At 38.9% G+C, this 25,827-nt stretch overlaps 1 protein-coding gene across 4 annotated transcripts; it reads right to left on the bottom strand.

The window, feature by feature from the left end:
- Positions 1 to 798: 798 nt before the first annotated feature.
- Positions 799 to 25,778, bottom strand: trim36 (tripartite motif containing 36). 4 transcript variants are annotated; one of them, XM_015019059.1, is made up of 14 exons: positions 25,649 to 25,778; positions 20,166 to 20,400; positions 16,054 to 16,119; positions 13,111 to 13,457; positions 12,086 to 12,232; positions 10,893 to 10,988; positions 10,203 to 10,340; positions 9,904 to 10,019; positions 8,072 to 8,193; positions 5,350 to 5,467; positions 5,070 to 5,275; positions 2,609 to 2,792; positions 2,347 to 2,460; positions 799 to 1,786 (listed from the first exon to the last, which is right to left on the bottom strand). In XM_015019059.1, the coding sequence occupies exons 1-14, from the start codon at positions 25,709 to 25,711 to the stop codon at positions 1,417 to 1,419; spliced, it is 2,322 nt and encodes a 773-aa protein (XP_014874545.1). In that variant the 5' UTR covers positions 25,712 to 25,778; the 3' UTR covers positions 799 to 1,416. The 4 variants fall into 4 exon arrangements, with proteins under 4 accessions (XP_014874545.1, XP_014874538.1, XP_014874553.1 ...); XM_015019052.1 differs by lacking the exon at positions 16,054 to 16,119 and adding an exon at positions 14,338 to 14,418; XM_015019067.1 differs by lacking the exon at positions 16,054 to 16,119.
- Positions 25,779 to 25,827: the final 49 nt, after the last annotated feature.

Here is a 25,827-nt window from a genome sequence, read left to right as displayed (position 1 = left end):
CCCTAAACAAAATTTAGAAACCATTACAAAGAAAAGAAGAGCTATAAACCAACTCAAGAAGTTTCTTTCAGGAAAGGGACAGCAGTTAAGGTTTTCCAGGGCAGAGTGACAGAGGTAGGTAGCTTCAGACCCAAATCTGGGCTAAAAACCTGAGAAAACACACACAAACCGGTTACCCTAACCCTCCAGAAATCTCAATATATATGTATACACACACACATAGATGTACAAACCAACCCATGTGCAGGCACATAAAAATAAACAAAGTTAACCAAATGAAGAGTGGTGTCCGAAAACTTTTTAGTCCATCTGATGTGTCCCTAAAATTCAACAGCAACTACACCATGCCAGCCAAACTTGAAAAGTAAAGAGGTTAACATGCTACACCTAAAGGCTGTGCACCAAAATTAAAGGTACCATTTTGTGATAGCACTTTTTGGACAAACCTGAATAAATGCTTCCTTTAAACTGTTAAAAGGCTGTGAGGTGACAAAGCTGTGTGTTGCACTTGAATAAGCACCATAGCCAAAGGTTTCAGGCTGTTCATGGTATCGCAGTTATAAAGTACAGCAGATTTTGGTAACTGGACAACACTGAAGTTAAATTTAGTGTTTTGTGCTAATAAAAAAGTGAGTGTCACATAATTAAATATAAGAACAAATTGTATGTGAATGCAAGACATCCATTTGTTTACTGCTGTGCTCACAATTATCGATGATGAAAAAAAATATATACGCAGTGATGAAAGCAAGAGATTATGTCCATCAATTTACTCATGTGCAAAACAGCCAACATTGAAACTAGTAGTGTTTTCAGTGATAAACTAGAGTAAACTGGTAGATACAACAATTGTGTAATTGTGCGATTATTTTTTATTTAAAAAAAAAAAAAGGGGGGGGGGGGGGCACAAAGGGGCAAGCTTCAAAACTAGCAGCAACCTTCCCTCGTATCCTCTAACATCTAAACCTTTGCTGCTACCTTCACACAGAACCACCAACCATTTAAAAAAAACAAGAAATGATCTAGAATAAGAAAGCAGTGTCCCAGTGTAAGTTGTTTCAGGTTAAAATATTTAAAGCGTCTACATATTCTGTAGCCAGTTCAGTAACGGCTGATCTTAGCTGGTAAATAAAAGCAGGTCAATGACAATTCAGATACAGAGACTTTGGTTTGCAAAGATGACCTTTCATATCAATCTTTGAAGACCTCTGCATGTGGACACATTGGACCAGTTATCTCATTCACAGAGAGGGGGGGGTGAGAGAAGCCCTGCTGATAACTGGCCCATCGCTAAGAAAAAAGGTTGAATTTTACCCTCACAGGACAACGTACCCCCTAGGTTTTCACAGAAAAATACCCAAGAAAAAGGTAATTTATTAAAGTCTTAATGCATCAACATCTTCCCTCCATTCTTTCTCAGAAGGTCAGTTTTTTAGCAGTAATGAATTCCTCCAGCTGGACCTTTCCACTGCCCATGAGACCAAAGGCTGGAAACATCGTTCCCGAACAGTCGACCTGCCTCTCGAAAAGGCACCTCATGGTGTCGGCGTCGTAAAAATACACCCGATGTGCGTCATAGTCCAAGCATACGCCCAGGCGCTGGGGCATGGGAAGCACGCGGTTGCCTGGGTCGCCGGATGATAAATTTGCATTGGAAACGGAGGAGGAAGAAGAGGCCTTGGGGATAAAGAGTTTACCCATGCCCAGGGTGATGAGTGTGAAGGGCTGGGAGAGCTCGTAGCATGCATCCTCGCTGCCGCTGTCATGTCCGCTGTCGTGGTCATACCTGGAGAAAGGAAAAAAAGATTCAGGATGATCCTCTCTTTCCCCAACAGATCCTTACACAGCCTAGCATTGCATTTCACCAAGTTGTACTGAAATACTTGAGCTTGTGACACAAAAGTTCTTGTAATTATTTTAAGGCGACACCCATTGCAGATGAATATTTTTACACCTAATTTAGAGGCCAGCTTGATGTCTTTTACAGTTCTCCTTCCTGACAACAAATTGTCAAAAAAAAAATATATATAAAATTGGAGCCAAACAGTTTTCTTCACACATGATTTTCTGATATATATATTTAAAAAAATACAATAAAATTCTTCTCCAATTACTTACTGAATGCTTATCACCTTATGCAATTACCACAGATTTTAATTGTCAAAATAAGGTTTCTCTTTGGTTTAACGCGAGTGGATCCAATGTGAAAGGTCGGCTTTGTCTGTGAGTAAGCTCTTTATGAGTTCACACTAGTTCTCTTGCATAAATAGGATTATGTTAGCAGATTTAGTCGTTTAGTAGAACTCCTTGTGTTTGTTACCTAGATCTTGTCTGTTTAGCACAAACCTTGGACTGCTGGTGTCTCTTGGGTTGTGGAACCATTCAGCCAGCTTGGTATCAGAAGCCACGCCAACTTTAATCATGTAGGAGTAAGGCTCCACCTTAAAGGCCCAGTAGTGTCTGGAGAAGACAAAGCTTTATTCACTTTCTCTCCCCCACAATTTTGTGAACAGACACAATAGCAGTTACATGACTCCCCTAATCCTTAATGAATATGCTGATGTTGCAAATGAAGCATTTTGTTTTATGCCATTATTTTTTTCCGTACCTCCCCTGGGAGATGCCCGTGTCCCCAATGATGTAGTCCAGACCGATGTAGCTGCCGGATTGCACACGTTCTGCTGAAAGGAGGAAAGCCATTCCCGCCACGCTCTCCACAGCATCCCGACGATTGTTCAAAATTAGGCGCTCGGTACTGAATCCACACTTGTCACTGAACAGGAAGTTAAAAACTGCACATGGAAAGAAAGAGGAGATGGGGATGGTTATGGGAAGAAAAAGAAAAAAAGAAATCAGGAATAAAAGTCCTATAAGTCAAAATATTAATAGTTAATTTTAGAAGAAACCTTGAGGATTTAAATAGTTGGACTTTTTAAAAGGCAAGTGGTAGACACCAACACAAGAGGGCGCTATGACACCATTTTAAAATGTATAAAAGGTTTATGCACCAACAGAATCGCCACCTCTTATCTCTTGCTCCATTTACATACATCATCTCCTTACAATTAAATGAAGTCTATAAATGGCTTTTGGGCCGAAGGCCATGATTACAGTAATCCAGGACACATGGGCCGACATGTTCACTCAGCCATCCCACCGCAACCTCAAGTCGTCTTTAGGCAAAACCAAACCATTTGCATTTATCAGGGAAGTCCTCATACCAACTAGGGCATGAACACAATAGATGAATCTAGCTGAGGGGTAAACAGCAGCTCTGCCACAGTACTGAGGTTAGCTGAAATAGCAGGACTGCTGCAAGCCAACAACTAAGCAGTAAATGCTTGAAGGAAAATATAAAACTTATTTATCCCCAATAAAATATGGAATAAATCTGGGTCAGCAGCAGTCTAGTAAAGATGCTTTTCCTCAATATATTAAGAGATGGGGAAAGAAAAGATCCAGTAAGATATGTTGTACCAAAAAAAAAAAAAAAAAAAAAAAAAAAAAAACTCCTAAAAAAAAACACACAAAAAAAATAAAAATAATCCTGATACAATACACACACAATCAAAGCTACAGTATGTTATGCACTTAAATGATGATATGATTAGAAAAAGTTTAATATTTTAATTACTGCAAAATATGTTGGGAGATGATTTTGTGTCTGAAAAGATCCATAATAAATCTATGCATTTTCATACAAATCTGAATCCAACATACCCAGACCAGAACAGAGACAATAGTGAAGGTAACTTACTGGACGGATTCCAATCTTTTCAGTTTATATTGAAGTCCAGACAAGAGAATTTAAGTACATTTTGGATAAACCTCCTTCCAAGTGCAAACGATGCCAAGAAAGATGTGCCAGCAGTTTGAATTTCCAACCTGTCAGACTGTTCCCTCCCACACAAACATGACCTACACTGCTTTTAGCTACATCAAAAATGATTAGAAAATCACCATGGTAACCAACTTCATTAAAAGACAAAAAACAGCCCTTCTGCTTCATTACCTCCTGTTGTAGGCACTCCAACACAATTAAGTATTTAGAAACAAAACTAATTTGTCATCTGATGATCTTTTTAGGAGAAAATAAATGATCACAATGTCACCAGTTGCTCCCAGAAACTGCAGCGAGAAGGAGCTTAGCTGCTTCTGCCAAAATGAGGCCAACAAAGGGGGATTGTGGCTCCAGTAGCCTGTTTGCCCTTTAATGCATTTGACACCATCAACAATCTATTAGTAAAGATTTTTCTACTTGGTTTACATTTTTGCATCTCTGTAATAGTTTAGTTTTAGAAGTACAGGTGCTTCTCAAATTAAAACATGAATAAAACATTAATTCAAGTGGATTTTGAAGACTTCTTGTCTCGTTTGTCATGTTTTTTTTTGTCAACGTTTTGAATTTGTTTTCAATATTGCCAAGCACACTGTACAAGCAGGATGAGAGGTGCAGTTTGAAAAACAAATGAATTCATTTCTCTAATTCCAAGAGTGAAATTGACAAATCGGTCACAGATTCATAAAAATTCTTTCCAACAAAAATTAAGTTATTAAACCAAGAAAATGTTTTACCACCAATGTTACGGCCTACACAATGGCATGACAGTTGTCCAGCACTTTTTTGGCGCAAGAAGCTGCTATTCAGAGTGATGTAACCAAATATTAGTGGAGAACTGAGTAGAAGGAAAAGTGTGGTAGTAAAAGATGCCCAAGCAAAAAGAATAACTCCCTCGCTTGTTCAACACCTCAGCAGGGCCAGAAGTTGAGCACCTACAGGCTGAGTTGATGAAGGGATTTATGCAAAAGCAGGCGCAGCCAGATACTGATTGCATAAACTATACAGTACATGGACATACTTTCCAGTAGCTCTGCAAGTGCAGATCTTTTTAATGATGAAAGTTGAAATCCAACTTTATCAAGAGAATGCATACAGTTCCTCAACTACACAAGAAAAAAAAAAAAAAGATTCTCTAATAGAGATGAAACCGTTTAAAAAAAAAAAAAAAAAAAAACTTCCATGCAAAAAAAAAAAAAAAAAAAAGTGGAAAAGGGTAAAAATAACTTACCAGGTGCAGGTGGAGTGTGGAAGGAGACCTCTGGGCTGTACGGGCTGAACATGGAGTTCCTGCAGCTTCGAACTCTAAAGGCGTACCGACTGTCAGGTTCCAGGTCGTGCACCACAGCACTGGACCCATACACCCTGTCTGCAGCCCTCCAGACGCCATTGTCCTCTCCATTCCCAGGAGATGGAGACTGGCTTTGTCCCCCAAGTCTGAAAGACAAGATGATGGAATTAAGATTTCTTCTCATTATAATGCGTTGAGTGACTGTTATAATTCAACGTACTTGCGATACTCTAGAACATGGTGATCTGTTGGTAGATGGTCCTCAGAGAGCCTCCAGCAGATGGAGGCCTCGTTGTAAACTCTGCTGTGGGACCAGTCAATCAGAGGGGGGTCTGGGACTGGTAGAGAGGGGAGCAGAAAGAATGAATTAAATCTACACATGAAATGGTAAATGTCCAAAAAAATAAATAATAAAAAAGACCATGATGTTTACATATATTCTTGAAATTTGTCTCAGACAAAGCAGAGTTGAAATAGCTTTCCTATAATGTGAAGTGTTGCCCTTCATTATCAACTTTGACAAGAATGAAACTGTCCTAATTTAAGAAACGTATTGGGTTGGATCATCACTTCCCACTCAGCAGAAAGGATAAGAGGACTTTGCTTAATGGAGCTTAAAAGGTTTTTACAGAATCGCTGCCTGGAAGTAGAAACACACTGTGCACCGACGGTCTTCCTCTCCTTCTCACTCCCAGTTGACCTTTCCTCCACACATTTAAAATATTTCTCCATTTACAGGAAGTAGAGCTTGCCTAAGAAACAGCAACCATCTCACAGAAGCTTTAAAAACATTTACACCTCTTTAATTTCTTAATGGTTTCTCTACAGTGCTGTGAGAAAGTATTCCTCCATAAAATCTGTCTTTTGCTTTTCATTTGTCAAACTGCGACGTTGGAGATCAAACAAACTTTAGGGAAAACTCTCAGCACATTACACTTCACATCACTAACCTGAAAGGTCACCAACTTTTTAAAAGTTGACAGAGCGACGTTCTCACTCGTTCAATATTTCAGTTTTCATTTCATCTTTTCAAATCCTTGCTGGCTGCTTTTTAAAAAGCTCTACCAATGCAGATTTACTCAACTAACCTGTCTGGAAAACATTTCTTTACAGCCTGCTCTCCTTTTTGAAAAAGGCACTGTGCATTTTCAAATGGAGTTAAATAATTAACTTCTGAAAATCACAATACAATAAGAGCACCATTGCCAATCCACCATTTACATCTTTTTGTGCTTTGATTTCACATTTTGTCTGCAAAATCAGTTAAAGCTGCATAAGATGGGGATCTCATTTTGGATTTATTTACTCAACTTGATATAATTCTGAAAACCAAACACCAAGCTAGAGGGATTGTCTTTTTTGCAGATGAGTAATCAGGCAACAAGGTTGTGACAAATGTAAGATCGAGTACAGATTTGACAAAATTAGGCTTGTTTTGAGGATGTTAGTGAAACTATCTTGACCAAACATTTTGTGAGAATTGGAAAAAGAGCACAAATGAGAATCAAGTTCAAGTCTTTCAGGGGCTCTTAAGAGTAGATTAATCATCCTCAATCATAAAACACAGAACCAGAAGACATGGAAACACAATCGCCATGAAGAAAAAAAATTCTGTAAAAATCACTGATCATCGTTATTGCATAACCCCAACAAACAGGTGCAGACATGAAAACTCCTAGCATGGCGCACTCTTCCACATATGCAGCAGTTCTGTATTTACTGATGCATCATCCACCAAGACCTGAACTCATTTACTGCAGCACAAAAAAGCTTCTGCAGCATCTTTTCCCTCTGAACACAAGAGAGTGAGTCACTGCAGCAAAGGCCTGCAGGCTGTATAGATTAGAGTAACGTCGATACAGCTGCCACCCAACTGCTCCATTAAATCTGTTAAACTCTTCCCTTAAAGACTGTTAGGACCGATTCAGGCAACACTTTCACATAAAAAAAAACAAAAAAAGATCAAGTCAGCTATCTGGTGTTAAAAAAAAGCACTGCCGAGTTAGATTTAGTCCATCTCTAATAATTAAAGACTAAAGGTATTTCTGATTGTAATCAAACTAAGCAGAGACAGAAGGAGGAGGAGAGCGATTAGAAATCTTGGCTTGATGCACATCAATGTTGACAGAGAGCTCCTACATGCATTCAAGACTTCAGACACAGCTGCCACTGAGCTAGATATAAAATATAGGTTTTGGACAAACGCATTTAAACGAGGAGTTAAAAGGCCATTTAAGCTTATTTTTACATCAAAAAAAGAAAAAGGAAAGAAAATCTCCCACACACTTGACAAAATAATTAACTTCAATCTTTTCTGGAATTTTCTAGAGGGTTTTGGAAATTTATTGTTGATGTACAACATTCATAAGAGTCGGGTAATTTTAACCTCAGCCGTCTCCCAAATCAGTATAATATTTCAAATGCGCTCATCTGAACAGATAATTGTATACGCCTTTCCGTTTATATAATTATTGCATCTTGAATATGTCAATGGGCTCCATTCTATATGTGCATGTATTTATTAATGTTCTTTCATAGACGGCACAGAGCATGGTAGATCATATTGCCATCATTGTATCCGTTGCTCAACTTGCTTACCCTAGACGACCTCTGACCTCTTTGCCCTTTCACAGAGCTGAGCATGTGACATGTAGGCGATTATAAACCACTTGTTATGGCCATCAACAGCACTATTAAACCAAAAGGCTGAGCACAGGGAATGTGTCCACATGCTTAATGAACACACACACAAAAAAGACTACATTTTATTTTATTTACTTTTTTTGGAGTTGTCCAAGAATGAGCTGCATGTTCATTGACAAAAATCTATATATTTTTTGAAATTCCAAGCATATTTTTAATTTAAATTTGAGGACAGAAACATTACACAAGCAGACAAATACTGAAGATTTAAGCAAAGAAATGCAACCAAGTGGCTATACCTCCACCGAAGCACATCTCTTTCAGCAAAGTTTCCTCTTTGGACGTGTCCAGCACAAACTCATCAAAGCAAGGGTCAGCTGAAGGGTGGAAGGTCTTTAGTGACTCGGTGGCTTTTTGAATCCTGAAGAACAAGCAAGAAAGAAATCAAGAAAAATCCCACAAACGTTAAAATGAATCAACACAGATATTTACTGAAGAGACCGTCTTGCATGAGGTCTGATCTTTCACAGTTTTTAGCCTGGGGTCGTCTAAGCAATCAAATATAGACCAACTATAAACTAAATGAAAGCTTTATCAAGAAAACTAAACTCGCCACTGTAATTCCCCAGAGTGAAAACTTTCCCAGATTAACCAAAGCTGCTAAAGCAGATTAATTAAGCAGATTAGTGCAGAAGATACGGCAACACTCAGCGCCGATGGGCCACTGCAGCAAAAAGCTTTCCTTAAGTGCCCTTCTGTGCACATGACTGTGTTCCCAACACATCGCAGTCACATACGTAACCACTTTAATAGGCTGAACACTAAAATAAACCCACCCAACCCAACTAAGAACAGCAGCAAGGGAACAAGTAAAGACATCCAACAAAAATAAATAAAATAGTCAGACTTTCCTCCATTTTACATCATCACAATGGTCCCATCACTCCATCAGCAATTTTTTATCTACATCTGGCACTGGTATAAAAGTTTATCCTTCTGGCCACAATTATGATTGGCCAGCAGAGTCTGAATGCATGGTGCTTTAAGTGCTGCCTTTGGGATTGCAAATGTTGGCAGCATTGTAGCTATGATCATAATTGTGATTTGATACATTGCAACATTCCAGTTAATAACATTTTTATTGCATTGGATCTGCACAAGTTTTGCCCCTGGACTTAGAGGCCATAACAGATTTCCAAATGTTCATCCACATGACTAAATCTTGACCAAAAAAAACAAACAAAGATGCGTTCAGTTGTAATGCGTTTCCATATGTGAGAAAGTAAATGGAGTGTATGAATAAGTGAATTTGTGTTTTATTGTTAAGAGCATAAATGGAGTTGTGCGTCTGTGTGAGCAGATGTCATTAATGTGAGCGGGTATGCGAGTTTCTGAGGATGATGAGGTCGAGAGGAAATGAGGGGATGTATGATCTTATGTAGTTAAGTGTCTTTATACTGCGTTAAGAATTTATGCAAGCCCATTTTATAGAAACGATGAATTAGCCATTTACTCCCATTGCCACATATTGGTTGCAGAGTTTGATCTGTTGCCATATTTGTCTGCAATGTCAAGGTTAAGTAACACACCTGTCTTGTAGATTTCTGCACTATTGTCAAAACTGTAGCAGGGTTTTTACTTTCGGTTAGATACATACTTCTCCATTTGCTTAGCTGGTTATATTGCACAAAATATTTAATGGGTAGATTAACGCAAGCTACATTGAATCAACCTGTCTGCACGAGTCAAATACTATGCATGCAAATTCTGCATGCCAATTTAAAATGTTTAATAGATCATATTCCATCCCACAATTTATATGCATGTTTAAGGGGCCGAGAGGTTAAAGCTCACAAAAATGAATGTCGGACTATTTTAAAAACATTAAAAAAAGTTAAGTCAATTAATCTCATCGCATCACATGAAAAAAAAAAATTAAAAGTTACTGTGTTTTAGTAGATGCAGTTGACATGTTTCCTGGTTTTAGGCATTGCACTGTAATATTAAGCTCCGTTTAAACACAGCTGTAATATTACTTTAACTTTGCAGAAGATCCTTCGTGCAACTGCCAACCCGAGTATTGATCATTTTTCTGAATCGATCCAGTTAGCAATAATATTCTGCTGTGTACCTGACATGTAGCTGCTTTGCAGTCTGGACAAAGCAGGACTGATCGGTCTCTTTCAGCACCTCCTGGGCGTAGCCAACCAGGCCGCTGTTCTCCAACATACCCTGGTACTCCTCCACCTGCAAAAGTTTTAAAGAAGCAACACATTAAAAAAAAAAAAAATAATAATAAAATACATACTCTAAAAACACAAATAAAAGCATACAGTTTCTAAACGTATTAAAACGCCTCAGTTAGTTTCATATAATTAAATTATCCAGGTTTAATTTAATTGGCCAAACGTATATCAAGATGTTTTCTACCTGGCCTTTCAGTTGGTCTATGCGTCTGTTACGGGACTGTTCAATGGATCTCAGCATCTCCGATTTTCTTTCTTGAAGAGTCTCAAACAGACGTTCAAAATGTTCGTTGGCTTCACGCTCTGCAAGCTGTCCATTTTCCTTCAGGAAAAAAAATAAATAAATAAAAACAAATTTAAACCCCCCCAAAATAAAAAAAATGCATATAAAAAAAATGCAAAAGATAAATGAAAGGTTGATGAATGCAACTGCTTTTTATATCCAAATATTCTGAAGACTACGGTGTTGAAGTCTCCAACAGAGAACAGCTTTGATTCATTTTGAAACTCAAGAGCATCCCAAAATTCTCTCATTGTGCTCAGATATATTAATAGGATGTGTACTAAAGTCCAACTTCAAAGAGAAAAGGGTAGAGCATTTTAAATAAAAAGTAGTCTAAAGAAACTGAGTTCAAACTGAGCTTTGGATTCCTCTCAGTTTCATCTTCATACAAAGAGTATCCGACCAACTGATAGGTTGCATCGATATTCATGAATTTCCCCATATCTCTTTTATGTTATAGTATTCTTTAATTGCATAAAAAAACATGTTAGAAAATATTTTCAGAATGTCAAGTACAATAAAAAAAAACCCTGAGCAGAGCAGAGAATGAAGGAGTTGCAGCAGCATGAGTCAGCGTCCTCTCTCCCTTACCTCCGTCTGACTGATGAGCCGGTCAAGCTCAGTAATCTGAGTCCTGACCTGGTCCTCTTTACTGATGAGATAATGGATACTCTTCGCTAGTTTCTCCTAGGGATACAAAAGATCAGCAGCATTTAAAGAATATTTCATTTCAAACAACTTGTACAACATCATGCATTCAAGTATATTTTTACTAATGCTTTAAACATGGAACCACTTTAAGATCTCATTTGTGTAATTCTGTTTGTGCCAACACTCATCCTGTGTAGCCTTGGGTCAGATCAATATTTACCTCCCATCCCACAATTCACAGCAGCAACTGTAAGTAGTTCCGAGTGTACATTAGTGTTAGAAGCAGCAGAAACTCAAAACAACTCACTGACAGAGGTTTCCAGAGCCGCTCAGATCATTTGATACACAATCTATTCTGAAGTTACAATGTGTGCAGAATGATGAGGAACAAATGGTCTCATTAAATATGTAAGAACGCATTGTTTGCAGCCACACAGACGAGCACACAGGGTTGCAGTGAACGTGCTCTGAATAGCACCAGAGATTTAATCAACCATTTCATATTTTTAAACCAAGATTATTCCGTTTAAGGTTTAATTTTCAGAATTTTTTTCGTAGCCGCAGCAAACAAAGTCTCAAATCTAAATTATAGGTTCTTAGGGGGGTCCATACATTTTGAAAAATATAAAAGGGACAAGAATGAACTATGCTGGGGACATAAATCTGATGTTTCTCCACTTGGGTTTCAATTTCCACAGAGGAATCGTCAACAGTCTGGTGCACACAGAAGAAGCATTAATATTACAACAGGAGAAAAAGATCCAGCGACTCGCCGATTCATGGTACGGGATGATAAAATACAAAATGCAAATGAGATTTTCTATACGACACTTAATCGAACTCGAGTTAAATACAACTGTGGAAGTTTTGTAATGCGTGACCATATGCACTGAACGCATTCCCCTGTAACAAATGAGGTCCAACATGTAGGATTTTTTTTGTAAAAATATCAATAGTCCAAAGTGTTTTTCAGCCCATGACAACATCACCACTGACTCACTCAGACTATAATCTTTGTTATCTGGAGAAAGTTTTTTGTAGCACTCCCAAATACAAAGCAGAAAAACAATTTAAGTTTATTCCAACTCATCTTTTTTTTTCTCCCTCTTCAGGAAAGCAAACCGTCTTTGTACCTTGAGGATCTTGTAAGCGCTGCTCATCGAAGTGACTTTGTGGTTGGCATGAGACCCTCCCAGTTTGCACAAATGACACACCGGCCGTCTGCAGACTTCACAGTACATGTTCACCTTCTCCATCTCATGCTCTGGACACATGAGCACCTGAGAAATTCAACATATCACACCATTATTGTCTGAGGAAGTCGTCTGGGGCACAAGTGCTGCACACAGCTGCATACTATAGAGTTACAGCATCCATTTAAACAAGGAGTTAAAATTAGACCTGAAGAATGTATGAAACAGTCGGCTGGAGAGCAGATAACTGCATGCAAGGTTGAAGCAACACAGATCAAAAATGAGCTGAAGGGAAACGGGAAGAGGATCTGAACTTTAAGTAGTAGGAAGTTCTGAATAATAATAAGTCCTAAAATACACAGAGATGAAACTGCATTTTTAAATGCCAAGGTCCCCCATAGAGGTCAAGCATTTTTAAGTTGAGCAGTTCGATTAAATTTAGCTTCTCTAAAAGTCTATGAATCTTTTTAGGTTTCATCCTCACACGGTAACCTTTGCATTTTATCTGAAGCAGTAAAATTTACTAATTGCTGTAAATGTTAGCCTCGCTGCTTAATGGCGAGGCTAACGGTTAGCAATAAGCGCTAGTATTCAATGCATTTATCCGTTTCAGACAAAGTTTCCATTTGAGAAGATCATATTTTACAGACTCAAATTTAAAAGATACTGACTACATAGATCACGAGGGGTATTTTTTATGTTTGTTCTCTAAACCTAAAAAACATAAAATAAAATTTTAAAAAAGATACTCAATAGTAGCTTAATTTTTGCAAGTTAAAATCAGCTTTTTTTTTTTTACATTAGTAACACTTAAAGAGTGTTGGAGAAAAAAAAGCTTTAAAACCACAAGTTTTGTCCAAAACTGATCCAAGACCTGGCAGTCAAAAACTAAAAAACTGTTCAGAAAAAAAAAATTATGTGCAGCCTTCACATAATCACATCTCGCATGTAGCGTTGTCGTTTACCTTTGGCCTAAAATTCGTGGTGGGACCAACGTACTCATGCTGGGCTTTGGGCGTGCCCCAGGGATGGTGTAATTTGAAGCACTCGTTGCAGTAGCTAGCTTTGCAGTCCATGCAGCTCTTGGTTGCCTCCTGCTGGTTTGGAGGTTTACAGACGTTACACATGATTGCAACGGCCGCGCGAGCAGCCTGCCTGTAACGCTCGACGATGCTCTCCAGGGTGAAGTTACGGAACAACATGCTGATGCCGCGCTCTCCCAGGTCGATGTCATGCTGGCAGCCGGGGCACGGGATGGCGGTGACCCGGGGAGTCACAGACCCTCGGCGCCAGCCCGGGGATGAGATCGAACCTGAAGGAAAGCAAAGAGCCATGCATTAGGTAAAGGTCATGTGCCATTTGGATTCACACCCTCAGGCCATAATGGTTCCAGTCTTGTTAGAGGCTCTATTTGGACATGCGAGCATCAATGTAATGAATTACAAGAAGGGAATAGTTTCCATGAGAGTCAAATGGGGGTCTTTGTTGAATCCGAGACCTCATCTGTGCTAGATTCTGGGTCATTACATCATTGGGGGTGACATGCCGGCTATGATCTTAAGGCCAAAATGCCATTGTGCGCAGCCTTCACAAATAGGGCCTCTGCATGTTTCCTTTTGTGCTTTATTTCCACAATGACAACTGCTCAGAAACATGGAGCAAAACACCAGCACAGGCAATGCAGGGAGCAGAGGTCACCCAGAGGAAAAAAGTACAGAAGGGGAACCAACTGGGAAGAATGGAGCATTAGTGAGGATTCATCAGATGAAGACTGCAATCGATGAAGATTGGAACCTACCAGCTAATTAAAAATATATCCATGTCATCCAACACCTACAATGAAAGTGATGCTAATTTTAAGTGCAATCAGTGATTTGAATGAGTTTTCCCATTGCAAAAATAAAAATTATCTTAACAGAACATAACCATGAGGCAAAGTAGTAAAATGCTATAGATATAAATGTCAAGCAAATGCACAAATGTCCAGTTCAACACTAAAAATCTCTTGAAGCAGCAGAGCTTTCAAGAGATTTGCACAATACCCATCTTGTTACCGATGCTGCAGCAGCATCACAACAAGGCAGCAGCACAAACTGTTCACAAGATCACATCACAGAGACAAGCAGTATGACCACACTGAAAGCCAGCAAACTTAAGTCAGTAAACACACAGAAATCAAAATATTGCTTCACGTTTTTGGGGGACAGGGGAAGAGAGGAGTGCTGGATTTATCTCAGTTTGCAAGCCAGTATTTCCACTTCGTTTCCTGGGACCTGGAAATTAAATCAAACACTCCTCAGGTAAGCCAAACACACAAGGAGGCCACTTCAAACAGCACTTCTGCGGGAATAAGGTGGAGCTGAAGGAAAGTAAAAAGCTGTGACACAGCAGCAGCAAACTGATTTGTGTAGCCATGTGCATGCTAGGTGAGATGGTGACTGTGTGGGGATGGTTGACTAGAAGGTGGTAAACTCTGAATATGGGCAAAATATGAACCAAAACCTTCCTACAGATAAATGCACATTATGGCAACATAAGTCATTGGATGATGAAAGCCTCATTTAGAGCAACTAATAAACCCCACAGTCATTTCTATGATCAATAAATGGATGTCTTCGGACCGCATGACGACTCAGGACAGAGTGTGTGAATAGACTGCAGACAGAATACACCTATAGCAAAACTATCCATGTATGAATTATTTTCTAGAGCTGAAGAAAGAGCTTTAAATAAGTCATTGAAGGTCTGAAAAGGGACAATTTCCTCCAAGAGATTTTTCCCCACAATCAAGAAAACAAAAGTTCCTTGAATTGTTTCTTATTCAATAATAATCACTTATCTGAAAGAAAAAGTTTACATTTCTGTTATACTTTCCCAATCCCTGGAGGTCTTTAGCCTTTGTCTTTGCAGAAAATTGGTGGCATTTCATGTTACAACGTTGAAGATTACCAAAGACTTTAAAGTGACATTTTCACAAATGCTTGTAGAGGCAGTCTGCTTGCCTCGGTCCTGATTTTATGTACATGTATGAATGGATGTGATTGGAAATGCTCATGCCATTGATATGGATGGGTGAGTCAATACTTGGCATTATATGGCATCCGACTCTGACCAAGTAATTTTGTGAGAAGTTGGTTTTTATTTTCAAATCCAAAATCATCTTTGTTACCCATTTTCAATTTTCTTTAAAACTTATTTATGCTCCAAGGCATCTTGTTTTTGGATTAAGAGGTGAATATATTTTTTGAATAGTTTGTTACTCCTGATCCTAACGAAAGCTGAGCATCAACAAAGTAGATATTGAGTCTGTTTTCTAAGTCTTCGGTGTGATTCATCTAAAACCTCAAACGTATAAAATAATTAGCAGTAGACGAGACATTTTTATCGTCTAGTTTTTTTTACTAGCTATGGTATGATTGTCAGGTTTGGGATTAAAGAGAAAGAGCTGGAGGGCAAACATGTCTGTCCATAAAATACTTGAGACTCACAGAAAGCTTAAACATGCTTAAGGCTTTCAACTTTATATGCCGTTATCTTTTTACATTGAGAACGACATTAATCCTTCTTAATAAAACTGTTCTACTCGCCAGCAGGATTTATGAAGTCGAGCCAATGAACACACATTCCAGTTTTAGACCAACTCCCAGGAAACTTCCTCACCAATTTTGGTCCTTTGTGTTCTTTTTGGCAGAGGGCCCCTGTCTGCTTTAAAACATTTTCAAAACCTTTATCAGCATGAAACAACCCTCTTATCAAGCTGGCCTCTTTACGGATAAATATTCCTTTAAATTTCCATCTGACAGAGTGGGGTTTGTATGGTTGTGTTGAGAGGTAAAGTTGGAAATGTAGAGGCAGAGGTTCAACCAAACTAGGGTCTTAGAGGGGTTCTATGGCAACACTGTACTCACTACTATAGCTACTGAAAACACGGATCCCGCGTCTACCTCGACTTCCAAACGACCTTCGCCCTGCGGCTGCAAGCAATGGACAGAGAGGTGAGATGAGACCAACAAGAAAAATTAAATGATACATGATGTGAAAGTGACGAGTGAATCCAGCTGGTAGAAGCATTACAGTGGATAAGCAAACTTAAACTAAGGAAAAGGCAAGAAAACAAAACGTGACAACAGGTTGTGAATAAAAAGTATATTTAACCAACGCTCAATTCTGATTGGTTATCTTTAAGCTTAAGGGCTTAACATGAAAATGATGGCACCACAAACATGTTTCATGTTAAGAATCAGGTCAGAAGAGTCCGACAGTGATTTAAAAACTTGTACGACTAGTTTTACCTACAACCCGTTTTTCAAAATACTGCCGATTTGATATTTTGTCATAACTAATCGACCTCAAATCAATGTGAACCAATATTATCTGAGAGGCTAATATTTAGACAATACAATATTCTACTTAAGCACTACAAGGCTTACTGCATTCCCCCCCTACAGTCTAGTTCTAGTGGCAACCAGGGGCAGAGATTCCTTGGAACCAATTTAATTTCTGTCACAAAATCCTTTGTTTAGCTCCGTTATGAAGCTGCTTTTAAATGCCAGTCTCTGCAGCCAAATGACCAGTTAACATGCAGAGCATCGTGTTGATTTACAAAAGTTGGTTTCTTAAGTCATTAAATAAACATTCAGGAATAGAAACCGAAATAGAATGTGAAAGTATCTGTCTGCAGGGACGGCGACAAATAACCTTGTGTCTTGCTGTTCCTACATTACAATTCTCTACAGAGTAAATCAGAGTGCCAAAACATCTTGGAAGAAACATTTTCAGTAGCGTGAAGGGGCTCAGTTCCTGTGGAAAAAAACAAAACAAACAGAATCTTTGTAGCTTTTTCTTGTCCTTCAACCAGAAAGACCAAGGTAAACCTTCACATCATCTTTGTTTAGCAAACCTTATATTAGGCCTTTAAACTTTGGTCTTTGAAACTGAAAGTCCTTGAAAGCAGAGATTTTAGATATCACCCAACAGACAAAAAGCCCAACCATTAACTTTTTAATCCAATTATATACAGCCATTCTTATTTCACACCTGAAACTTATCAGTTATGGAGATAAATTCATCACATTTCTTACTGGTCAACAATAAACGCTAGTTTCTTTTTTGGATTTGTTCACTCAAGAGTTTTGACCTCTCAATTTTGTGCAATTGAGTTTTTTTTGTATAAAACATCTCCATGACATTTAAACTACTTTATCTTAACTGATGCATTTCATCATCAAAATTAAACAGTCAAAAAGAACAGTTTTTTTTTTACCACCGACTTCTTTCCCAGTACATCTTGTCCGAGCTGGCTACCGACAAATATAGGCTTAAGTCTTTTTCCCTCCGTTCATCTAATCCCTCATTCATTCCTCACAGGCAAGTCGCATCACTATGGCTACACGTTATCTGATCGCCGAGGAGTGGGGGCAGAACAACAACAAGTCTCCCCATTTGTCAGTTTGAGCCAGCAGTGTGCTTAAAGTTGAGCAAAAAAAACACCCCAATCCCACAGAACCTGAGCCTCTTAATCTGCAGATTAGATGCGTTCAAGACGTGAGCAAATTCACCACTAATCACAGAGGGAACTCCACAAGATCCATAAAAAAAAACAGCCTAAGTTAAGAAAAAAGTGACAACAAATATTAAATACAAAGTTAGTTTCTGCACCAGCAAGTTGTGTCATTTGTTTACTAAAAGGAGGATTTGATCATTTCCTGCATCAACAGACGCAGTCCTGTCTGTGAAGAATGAGCTCTTTCGGGCTGCAGGCTCTGAATGAGAGTCTGAAAGCATGCAGAGGTTTTTTCAGCCAAGGCTGAATAACTTACTGAAAGCCATTCACCTCACTGTACTCCAGGGATTTCTGTTCCTCTGGTTCATTATGGCAACGTGGCATCTCGGGTTCATAACTACAGCGTGTCAAATCTGAAATAGCCAGGGGCATTTTTGGAAAGTAAGGCACAACAGATTCATCGATCCGAATTTTTAGTTTGGTTTCTTATCTGTTTTCGGAAAACTTTGACCTCCTGAGGGAAGTTCTATATTATTCCAATTTCTCTGTGAGGTTTAACAGCAACTGAAAATATTTTTTCTAAACTTCCTGCAATAAGTAGATGATTATTTTATTGCGAGCAGAGGTGTGACAGCCGTTACTCTGAAACTGCTTTACTGACACTTTAGAAGTCAACATGGCTACATATTTGAGTTTTAAAACAGTCTGTTAGAAAAATATATCGGTGATGAATCTCGCTACCAAAAATAAAGCCAGGTCTTCATACATCTGCCAATGTTTTCTGATTGAACATTTTCGACAGAGGTTGAAAACTAAAAAAAGTAACCAAAAAAAAAAAAAAAGCCCAAGTGGACAGTAAACATGTTTCAACAGGTCATAGAAGATAAACTCTTTACACTAGTTTCATTGACAATTTATCCTTCTTGCAATTATTTTTTGAATACCTTACTGATGGGTTATCTGAGGAGACTCTTAATTGTAGAGTCAAAGGTGGCTGGTTTAACTTTTAGCATTTGAATATGGACGCTTTCACGGATCAGAAAGAATTCACATTCTTGAGTTTATGCCCGGCACGTCTCTGACCCGAACGCCATGTCAGGTCAGAGGCAATCAAACCAAAAAACAAAACAAAAAAATAAAAATTGTTGAATCTACTTAGAAGCAATTTCTGTGTAAATTTATAGAAACAAGGAACAAGTTATACAATGATAAATTATCCAGAGAATTAGTTCTAAAAGAATAAAAATAAAAACTATACAGTTTAGATTAAGATTTAAATTTCCATCAGACATGCATCTCTTCAAAATAATTTAGGGTTATAGCTTTAAATTTTATTCAAAAAGTCAAGTTAAAAACATATACCCTTCATCAACATGACAATATTTCTTGCAGTTACACCAGCCTAATCCTACTTTTAATTGCTGACCAGCTTTGTGCTTTGTTCCAGTTTTATTTGGATGATTTATGTTAATTTGGATGTGAATTTTCCTCTGCGATTAATAAAGTGCATTCATTCATTCATCTCAAAAGGCCTCGTTCCCATCATCCTAATCCCCAACTCTGGATAATCAAGATATCTGAGCATGCAGCGTCTCAACCTCACTTCAACCAACCCTGAATTTTAAGTTTAAATTAAACGAGTAAACATACATTTCATACAACTGTAGAAGGATTGGAAGGTTGCAGCTACTCTTTTATTCCCAAAAAAAAAAAAAAAAAAAAATGACCAGGAGGCATTCGTTTCCCCGCAGGTGCATTAAAAGCAGCCGACAGAGACAATCGGGAGGCAGCCAGATCTCGTCTCTGCACTTTAACCCAGCAGCCCATCAAATTCCTTTTTCTGTTCCATTGTGCCTTTAAAGAATGAGATTAGAAGTGGTGCTGACTGAAATTAACAGTTTTCTAAAGTTTGTTCCAGTTTATGTGGGACAAGAGCAGGAGGGAGGGCTGTGTCTGCACCACATTTAAACACACAGATACTTGTCCTACTTCCTGCTGCTCAAACTAAGCCTTTTCACTCTGAACCAGTCATTTGCATCAGCTAAAAATTTGCTTATTGTTCACAAAATACTCACACTGCCCATTTCTGCTCATTGGCGTGGAAGATAATGTACATTTCTATAAAGTAAATGTGATTTTGAACTACGTGCGATTTGAAAGCAGAGTTAAAAGCTGAAGTGAAAAGGAAATTGCAAGAGGAACAGAATAACAGGAAGTCAACACTACTGTGGAAAAAATAATTTTGACTTCAGTGGAAGCCGATAGACATGACCCAACACCCATCTCTTCCCAAGGTCTGGTTATTAATTTCCATCAGCTCAAATAGCTGCTAATCAGGTCGAAGCACCGTTTCCCCGACAGCAGCTCCCATTAATAACTAAACGCGGTGGATCCCCAACGCTAATCACCTCAACTGTAAATCCCATTCCTGGAATACAAAGAAAAAAATAAATAAAAAAATTCACTCCAGCCACAGGAGAATTTAATCAATTTGCTTTCCTTACCGCCCAAACTCACCTGATCTGACAAGCCTGTCCAGCCTCTCCATGGAGGGGGAAGGCACCCTGGACCGCGGGCTGCCCGGCACTGAGCTCTCAGAGCCAGCGTCGAACGAGTCCTCATAGTTCAGCATCAGCAGCTCTTTGACGCACTTGTGGCAGACGCTGTGCTGGCAGGGCAGGATGAGCGGGTGGGTGAAGAGCTCCTTGCAGATGGGGCAGATCAGCTCCCGCTCGATGTTCTTGATCGGGACCTGGCAGCGGAGGACTCCGTTACCAACAGCGTTTCCACCATAAGACATGCTTAAAACTTGAGGTTCACTCCCAATGGGAATGTTATCCTGAACACAAGTCACCAACATACAGAATCATGAAAATGTATTTGGTTAGAAAATAAGGAAAGTCAAGCCAGGTTGGGGAAACAAACATGAAAGAATGCGTTTGATGGTTGGTAAACACCAAGATGCACACATTTTGGCTAAAGCGTGGCCGAAAACCAGCACAGATGTGAAACATGGTGGTTGTAACGTTGCATTCTGGGGATTTCTATTCATACGTGGCGAGATTTGAGGGGCGCTGATAAAACCCTAGAGGCTCCAAAAGGCTTCAAACATTGGGCAGAGGTTCACCCTTCAGCATGGCGACACCCATTAGCACATGTCCAGAGTAACAGTTTACATCAGAGAACATTCAGGTCTGGTCTCGGCCAGGAGAGCTGAAATCCTGTCAACATGTCCCATCCTGCAACTTTGAGATGCATTCTTCCTTCTACAAACCAGAATCACATGAATGCTCACAGGTCTCTGCAGAGGTAAAAAGATGCTGATGAGCCGTTTGATTCTAGAAAGGAGAAAGGAGGCACGTAAAAGCTGCAGGACAGTAGAGCTTAAGGACTGGACTTGGGCATCCTTGGTCTATTCAGAGTGCAAAGTCAAATCCAATTGGGTATTTGTGGAAATGCTTGAAAATCTGATCTTGAACCATCTCACACATATTTCAGTATCTTGAGGTCCAACTCTGGCAGAGACATACCATTGTCACAGTGATCTCAATTTCTCACAAAGACCCAATGAAGCCTCCATAAACAGCAATTTACCATGTTCTTCCAACAGTTCTGATAGCATTACAACAGCCATCGCCATGTTCATTTGGAACCAAATAAAAGTTTAAGTTTGAAAATAGTTTGGTTGCATTTTCATCAATAAATTATGCTCTGCTAATAGTTTAATTTTTTTTAACTACCACAAAATGAGTAAACAGTTGGTCATAATAAAATGGTTTCCAAGAGACCGTTGCTAAGACAATTATAATCATTTTTTCGTCTCTACCCCCCAACATTGTTGGATAAAATAAAAATAAAAACATTTACGCAAAGTTTCATGCTTGTATCGCCTTTCGAGCAATTCTATCCATATTTTACACGAATCATCCAGATTACATAACACGGGATTAACCCTGGCTAAATATAGAGAAACACAAATACCCGCTTCAGTATCTCACGTTTTAACATAAAGTGAGGATAAGAAAGTCATTCTAAAAGCTGCACGCCAACTTCTGCGTCCAACAACCAGCCGCTGATTGTTAATTTAGTTCAGACGGTGCGACTAAACCAAGCTGCCACATATCCAGCGTGTTAAAGCAACAATGCCCAGAAGGATAAAGGAAGTTTAATGACAGAGAGACAAACAAAGCTGCCCACAAGCGGAAGAAAAGCCCAATAAAGACGAAACAAAGACTCGAATCAGCAATGAATGGACAACTCTGCCTGCAACTGCAGCAGGCAGAAGAGCCACAGGCTGAATGAGTGAAACAAACATGATCTTCTTACCGAAAATGCACCGCTGCTTCGCCGCATCTCCGCGGTCATGATGAGGCAAAAAATAAATAAATAAATAAAATAAACTTTGTTTTTCTTTTCTACTGTGTTTCTCTTTCTGTGGGCTTAAAAAAAAAACAAACGCTTCGTTCGATCAATTAGTCCAGAACAAACCGCAGCAAACTTTCCTGACGGGGAGCAGGGGAAAATGCCAAGTAGCCAGGGCAGCGTGAATATAAAGAGTGACGGTGCGCTACGCCACGCTACGCCGGTTGTCCGGGGGTGAATCAGCAGCTACTCCGCCGCAGCAGCGAGTGCAGCCCGGGGGGAAGGTATGAGAGGCAGGAGGGAGGGGGGGTGGATCTGGGAAGTGAGACTACTGCTGCTGCTTTTATTGACTTCAGGAAAAACCCGATTAAACCCCCCTCTTTGTTGCTTTGATGAATTTCTACAAGTTTCCACTCAGTGACACTCATTCTTTTTAAAAATCCAGAGAGCTACATCAATTTTGCTGACATTTTTCCAAACAAAAACTCTTCACATCGTTTGCAACCCTCATCTATTAAATTGAAGTGAGAAAAATAAAACGAGCTAATCTAAAACTTAATCAGCATGGATACTGTTTTGTTTTTTGTTTTTTTGTTGTTGTTTTTTTTATGTAAGGAACACCAAAACAGAAGTGGGAAATGACACATTCGTGTTCTACCTTTGTATGAACTCATGTTTTCTGAATCATGCTCTGTAAAGGTCCCTGGCCACCTAGTCCTTCTGGTTGTGTAAAATAATTTAAATACATTAGTATAGCATTGAATTACTTTCCTGTATGAAGTTGCAAAACAGGAGATATGCAAATGACTCCATTCACATAACCTGAGTTAATCCTGCTGTATAAGAAGAACTGAACCGTCTCAGTCATAAAATGAATGAGATAATCTCCAAAAAACTGCATCTTTTCTAAAAAGTTAAAAGTTAACGATTTCAAAAGGTTATTTCTGATAAACAAGAGCATTTAGCTAGAATTTAAAAAAAAAACAAGACAATTTTTTATTTCAATTTCAGTACAGAAAGGAATATCTTTTTAAGAGAAAATTAGCCCAAAGAATAATTTTTTAACAATTTTTTTGTTTTTACTGTTTTACAGTTTTTACACAGTAATGATAAAAGATAATAATAAAAAATTGGCTTTTGGTTATGCAGATTCAGTTAATTTAAATAAAACAGAAAAGCACCAAAAGGATAGAAAAAAATCCAAAAGTTATCATACACTCTGGATAGAGAAAACTATGTTTTGTTGAATATATATTTATTTATAGAGTAAACGTTTCATGCATAGCACAAGAGGAAAAGTAGAAGTGTCACTTAGCAAAATTTAAAAGAAATTGTTCACCAAGCTGGGTTTCCATTGATCAAATCCAAACTATATTAGCATTTAGCAAAATAGACTGATCAAATTTTCCCAATATTTGTTGTGGGTCAGAGAGTTACACTGATTATACTGCCATTGTTTCAGATCATGTGAATAATTTATCACATCTATGTAGATCTCACTTTTACATGAAGCATTGTAAAAGTGACAGAGTTCTGGTTAGACAACCTAAAAAATGTTGAGTCTCTTTTAAGGGCGGAGTAAAATTATTACTTATAAACTCACAAAGGGCAATGAAAGTATCTGTAGCATTAGTGGAATAACTTTCTTTGTCCGTAGCAAGCAGAAATGTGTTAGTAGGTCAGTGGTTCTTTAATACTGCAGACAGTATCTCTTTTCTCTGCATCACAAAAGAGGTTTTGTATTGAGATCTGCCAGCTGGCTGAGTAAAGTCCCCCTGCTCTACCTTTACCTGTGCTCCAGTTTTGCCTCACAGTGGGACATCCTGATTACACCGATTACTCCAAGCTCCTTCAAAACTGTTGAAATAATCAGGCCAATGGTCGCTAGGTTTACTGAATACATATGTCTGACATTAAGAGAATAAAAATCTGTTTCTTAAATGTTGCAACAAAAAAAAACAAAAACAAAAAAACGATGGACAATCTAGAGCAAAACTCACAACCAAAGGGAGAAATGTTTTTTGAGGCAAAGATCAATGTTAGATCTGGATTAGGCAAGTTACAATAACTACAATACAATAACTTGTACTGCAAATGTATAAAGCATATAGAAGTAGAAGCTCAAATAATATATTATTGTCAAGGAAAAATACCTAAAGTTTTTCTATTTCATTTGGGTTCAACATTAGTTATTTTGCTTCAGAAAAGGGAAACGTTTCTCAAACTGCTGCAGCAAGGAGTGGCACTAGCTTTTTGGGAAAGGGTGTGGAGGGTGTGGGGCGCCAAGTCTCCATAGCGACCATTAGATGATATTTGTATCCCATCTGGTTGTTCAGGAAGCGTGCCAGAAAAGGTCTTTTCTGCTCTACCATCACAAATGTAAATGTGTGACAGGAGTGTGTGGTTTGGTCACATTGAGCTGCACCAGAATCCAATTTTTCATATTTTATCCCTTTGTCTCAGTCCTCATGTTTCTGAAGAGTCGGGTAAAGGGAATTATTCTCCGATGCCTTGTTTGAAGTCTTTTGATATATTGTCTAAATTGCAGTTAGTTATTTTGAAAAAGTATGAAAAATAGCAAAGGTTAATTATATTCCACAAAAATTATTTATGGCAGCAAACACTACAATACGTAGTTTAACACGTGTTAGTATTTTGGGTGTGTATGACGCTACTTTTCAAGCAAATGTAGGGAAAATACTGTTGTATTTTTCTCCTTAAAATGCATAGCTACAATAAGAAAAGCCCTCCAAAACACCTAATGTGCTAAATGTTAACAGTAATATGTGCAGTAAAATAAATCCTCATTCATGCACAATACATAAAAAACAGACTATAGACAAAGGTCTCAAACTTTGTGCGTCTAGTCCTGGTGTGCACATTTAATCAAATGCCTGAGTGACCTGCACCCGAGTTGTGTGAATAACTTATGTGCTTCAATTAGCTCTGTTTAAGCAGAAACATGTCTAATAAATTGCATGTAAAGTTGCTAAGATGATAAATATGGGATGTTGTTAGAGAGCTTACGCAAAACGTAATAAATTATTCTGCATCACAGAAACTGTGGTGGTGATTCAGGTCCATACAGCCTGCTCTCTTTTTTTTTTCTGTCACGGCTCTGTGCACGCGTGAATAAACCTAAAAGCTGACTAGAAACACACATTGGCGCTCATTCTGCCAGTCTGAGGTGGGCAAAGACAGCAGCTCCACCAGCAAACACCTTTGTCTGAAAGAGAACTGCTCCCACATATTGGCGGAAGTCAATGATCTGTCAGGCTGCAAACCCACCCAACAGAGATGCAGATCAAAGCCAAAATGCTTCCCTTGGATCAAATTAGTACAGTTTATAAATCTACATAAATTGCTTGCAAATGGTTATAAATTCACAGTATGATAATTCATTCTGCACATTTAAAGAGAACAGAAAGGCAGATGTGTATTGTAGGAAATAATAGGAGCTAAGCCTATATCCACTTTAAGGATATAGAATAGGCTAATTATAGCTCATATCGGAATAGAATAGATGGGTGTGAGTGAGCATGGCTTCCCGCCTCTGACAGCCTGCAGGCCGGCCCCCGGCGCTGACAGGCAGACCGCTGCTGTCAGAAGAGCCATAAATCATCGGGATTGAGTCTCACCTCTCCCCGCTCGATCCGCTCCACGATGCTGGCGAACTCCGTCATGTCCTCGGAGTCTGACATGGCTGCAGACGGGGATGGATCCAGAGCAGGCTCGCCGCTTCAGACCGCTCAGTAAAGCGCAGTAATAATGGGGGGGGGGGGGGGGTGGGGGTGAGGGGGGGGTGGGGGGGGGGAAA

The sequence above is a fragment of the Poecilia latipinna genome, unplaced genomic scaffold, assembly GCF_001443285.1.
Source record: "Poecilia latipinna isolate Pla-1442-1.1 unplaced genomic scaffold, P_latipinna-1.0 Scaffold80, whole genome shotgun sequence".
Classification (NCBI taxonomy): Eukaryota; Metazoa; Chordata; class Actinopteri; order Cyprinodontiformes; family Poeciliidae; genus Poecilia; species Poecilia latipinna.
The sequence above is the reverse complement of the archived record's forward strand: the minus strand, read 5'-3'. Positions and strand labels throughout refer to the sequence as shown.

What these genes read in the sequence shown, in the direction of transcription:
- trim36 (XM_015019052.1), bottom strand. Translation starts at nt 25,711, where the DNA reads ATGTCAGACTCCGAGGACATGACGGAGTTCGCCAGCATCGTGGAGCGG. An exon ending in TAGACCAACTGAAAGGCCAG is followed by an intron (nt 10,020 to 10,202) that starts GTAGAAAACATC and finishes AAACTTTTGCAG; the next exon opens with GTGGAGGAGTACCAGGGTAT. An exon ending in GCAAAGCAGCTACATGTCAG is followed by an intron (nt 8,194 to 9,903) that starts GTACACAGCAGA and finishes CTTGTTCTTCAG; the next exon opens with GATTCAAAAAGCCACCGAGT.